General features: G+C 49.1%; 1 protein-coding gene across 1 annotated transcript; it reads left to right on the top strand.

The window, feature by feature from the left end:
* Window positions 1-1,592: 1,592 nt before the first annotated feature.
* Window positions 1,593-2,424, top strand: LOC124697195 (putative UDP-rhamnose:rhamnosyltransferase 1; the record flags this gene model as incomplete). The annotated part of the gene is made up of 2 exons (XM_047229822.1): window positions 1,593-2,015; window positions 2,125-2,424. Coding segments are annotated over exons 1-2 (717 nt in total), but the record flags the coding sequence as incomplete, so codon positions are not given.

Genomic DNA, 2,424 nt, shown 5'->3' on the forward strand with positions numbered 1-2,424 from the left:
AGGAATCTTGCTGATCGTCGATCGAGAGCGGTGGGAAAAGTTGTTTAAGCAGTGGCACGCTGTCAGTTTGAAATCCTGCGTGCTGCTGCGATCTGTTCAGCGTGAACCGAGACGAGTACACTAATTCCATACATTGTCAAAAGTTATATCCTCTGCGATGTGATTGCTCAGGACAGTCGCTGATGTGATATTTACTATGCTACTCAACAGGGTTTTTTATCCATTTTCCAAAGGTAATTTACAGAGGGCGGAAGCAGTGCAACGAAATAGCAAACAAATAGTTCATTTGGTCACTAACTTACAGTATGTTTAAAGAGAAAAATCAATAATAATCAACAGTCACAAAAAAAATGACAAATCATCATATACACCACTTGGGTGATCACTCAATAAAGGCCACATGATAAATAATACTCTACCTGCACTCACATAAGACTAGTCATAGTGGTAGATAACATAGAGTAGTAACATGCACATGTCACTACTCTATGTTACTACCTTAATAGTGGTTAGTAACATCAAAGTAGTAGTATTATAGATATCATCATTAATTAGCTTGTAGACTCATTGTATCTTGGGATGTGTGATGTTAGTAACTAGCTATGCTACTCTATCCTCATCTCTCCTCATTAACTTATAGTGGCGAATAACATAGAGTAGTAACATGCACATGTTACTGCCCTATGTTACTACCTCTGTAGTGGGTAGTAACATATGTGTGATATCATGCAAGATTATATTTATTAGGTTGTAGACTCAACTTGTATTGAGAAGTGTGATGTTACAGTAACATAGTTAGTTACTACCTCATTCTATTTCTTCATCTATTGCCCTAGGATTTTCGCTGGCGCCAATTTAAGTGCCACGCGTTTTCTTTTTCATGACACATTTGGAATGGGCCTCTCCAGGTCGCTAGCCGGATCTCGAGCACCTTGTCTACTACGCTAGCTATTGAGCGTAGGCCCCAGGCATGCCATGTTGGCAGGCATGTAATAGCGTCGTTATGCATGACACTATACCACATAGGGTAGCACCCTAGAGAAAGAGGCTACTTAGAATGGTTATTTTTATGAAATAGTTTTGGCTAGAGTTTTTCATCACAAGGGTTTTGTCGTTTTCATCACATTTTTGCTCCAATTAGACAGCTCTCCTAGAACACGTGTGTATACCACCCCTCCTTTCTTCACATCAACTTCTAATTCCCTGTGTGACGTGTATTATCACTAGTGTAACTCTAACTTCTTTCAAGGTTAATATAATCATGTCATGCCTCCGTCGACTGCAAAATAACGCCGTCCATATCAGAAGCCGGCAAAGGTGGATGCAATTTGAATACCCATCTGCCATCTGGAAGGCTCGAACACTCTAGTGCTATTTTGAAAGAAGCAAACTCAGATTTCCTTTTTAAAAGGAGCAAACTGCCTCATTGTTTATGTTTAAGAGCTTCCATCATTCGTGACGTTGCCTTGTGGCGGTACACTACGAATTCAAAGCTCCGCTCACTTCGCTCCTCGCGAGACGTCAGCTGCAGCGCCCACCAGATTTCCCCTTGGCCCTTGCTCGCCCAGTTCAGCGGCCGGGCGTGTCCTCTCGTCGCCATGGACAACAGCTCCTCCTCGCCGCTGCACGTCGTGATCTGCCCGTGGCTCGCCTTCGGCCACCTGCTGCCCTGCCTTGACCTCGCCGAGCGACTGGCGTCGCGGGGCCACCGCGTGTCCTTCGTATCCACACCGCGAAACATCGCGCGCCTCCCGCCGGTCCGGCAGGCCGTCGCACCGCTCATCGACTTCGTGGCGCTGCCGCTCCCTCACGTCGAAGGGCTCCCTGAAGGCGCCGAGTCCACCAACGACGTCCCGTACGAGAAGTTCGAGCTCCACCGGAAGGCCTTCGACGGCCTCGCCGCCCCATTCTCCGAGTTCCTGGGCGCCGCGTGCGCCGAGGGTACCAAGAAACCGGACTGGATCATCGTCGATGTCTTTCACCACTGGGCTTCCGCCTCCGCCATTGAGCACAAGGTACAACGAAAGCAAATCAGCTCAATTTGTTTTCGGTAACTGGATCCTTTCCGCCGACGCCGATCGGTTCAGTTCTTGATGTATGTACTAACCAGCGTGTACTATTTAGGTTCCTTGCGCGATGCTGGTCCTGGCCGCGGCAGGTATCACCGCCACCTGGGCCGCCAACGTGGCCAAGCAAGCAGCGTCTTGGGGAGGAGAACCGGAAGCAGGGACGCCAAAGTTCGAGGTGGAGAGGAGAAAACTGGCGAGAACACTGCGCGAGTCAGGGATGTCCATCGCTGAGCGTGTCTCCTTGACACTCCAGAGGTGCAACCTCGTCGTCATCCGGAGCTGCCTCGAGTGGGAGCCGGAGAGCTTCCCTCAACTGGCGACGCTCGGCGGTAAGCCGGTCGTGCCCCTCGGCCTC

Source organism: Lolium rigidum, chromosome 3 (assembly GCF_022539505.1).
Source record: "Lolium rigidum isolate FL_2022 chromosome 3, APGP_CSIRO_Lrig_0.1, whole genome shotgun sequence".
In the NCBI taxonomy this organism is placed as follows: domain Eukaryota; kingdom Viridiplantae; phylum Streptophyta; class Magnoliopsida; order Poales; family Poaceae; genus Lolium; species Lolium rigidum.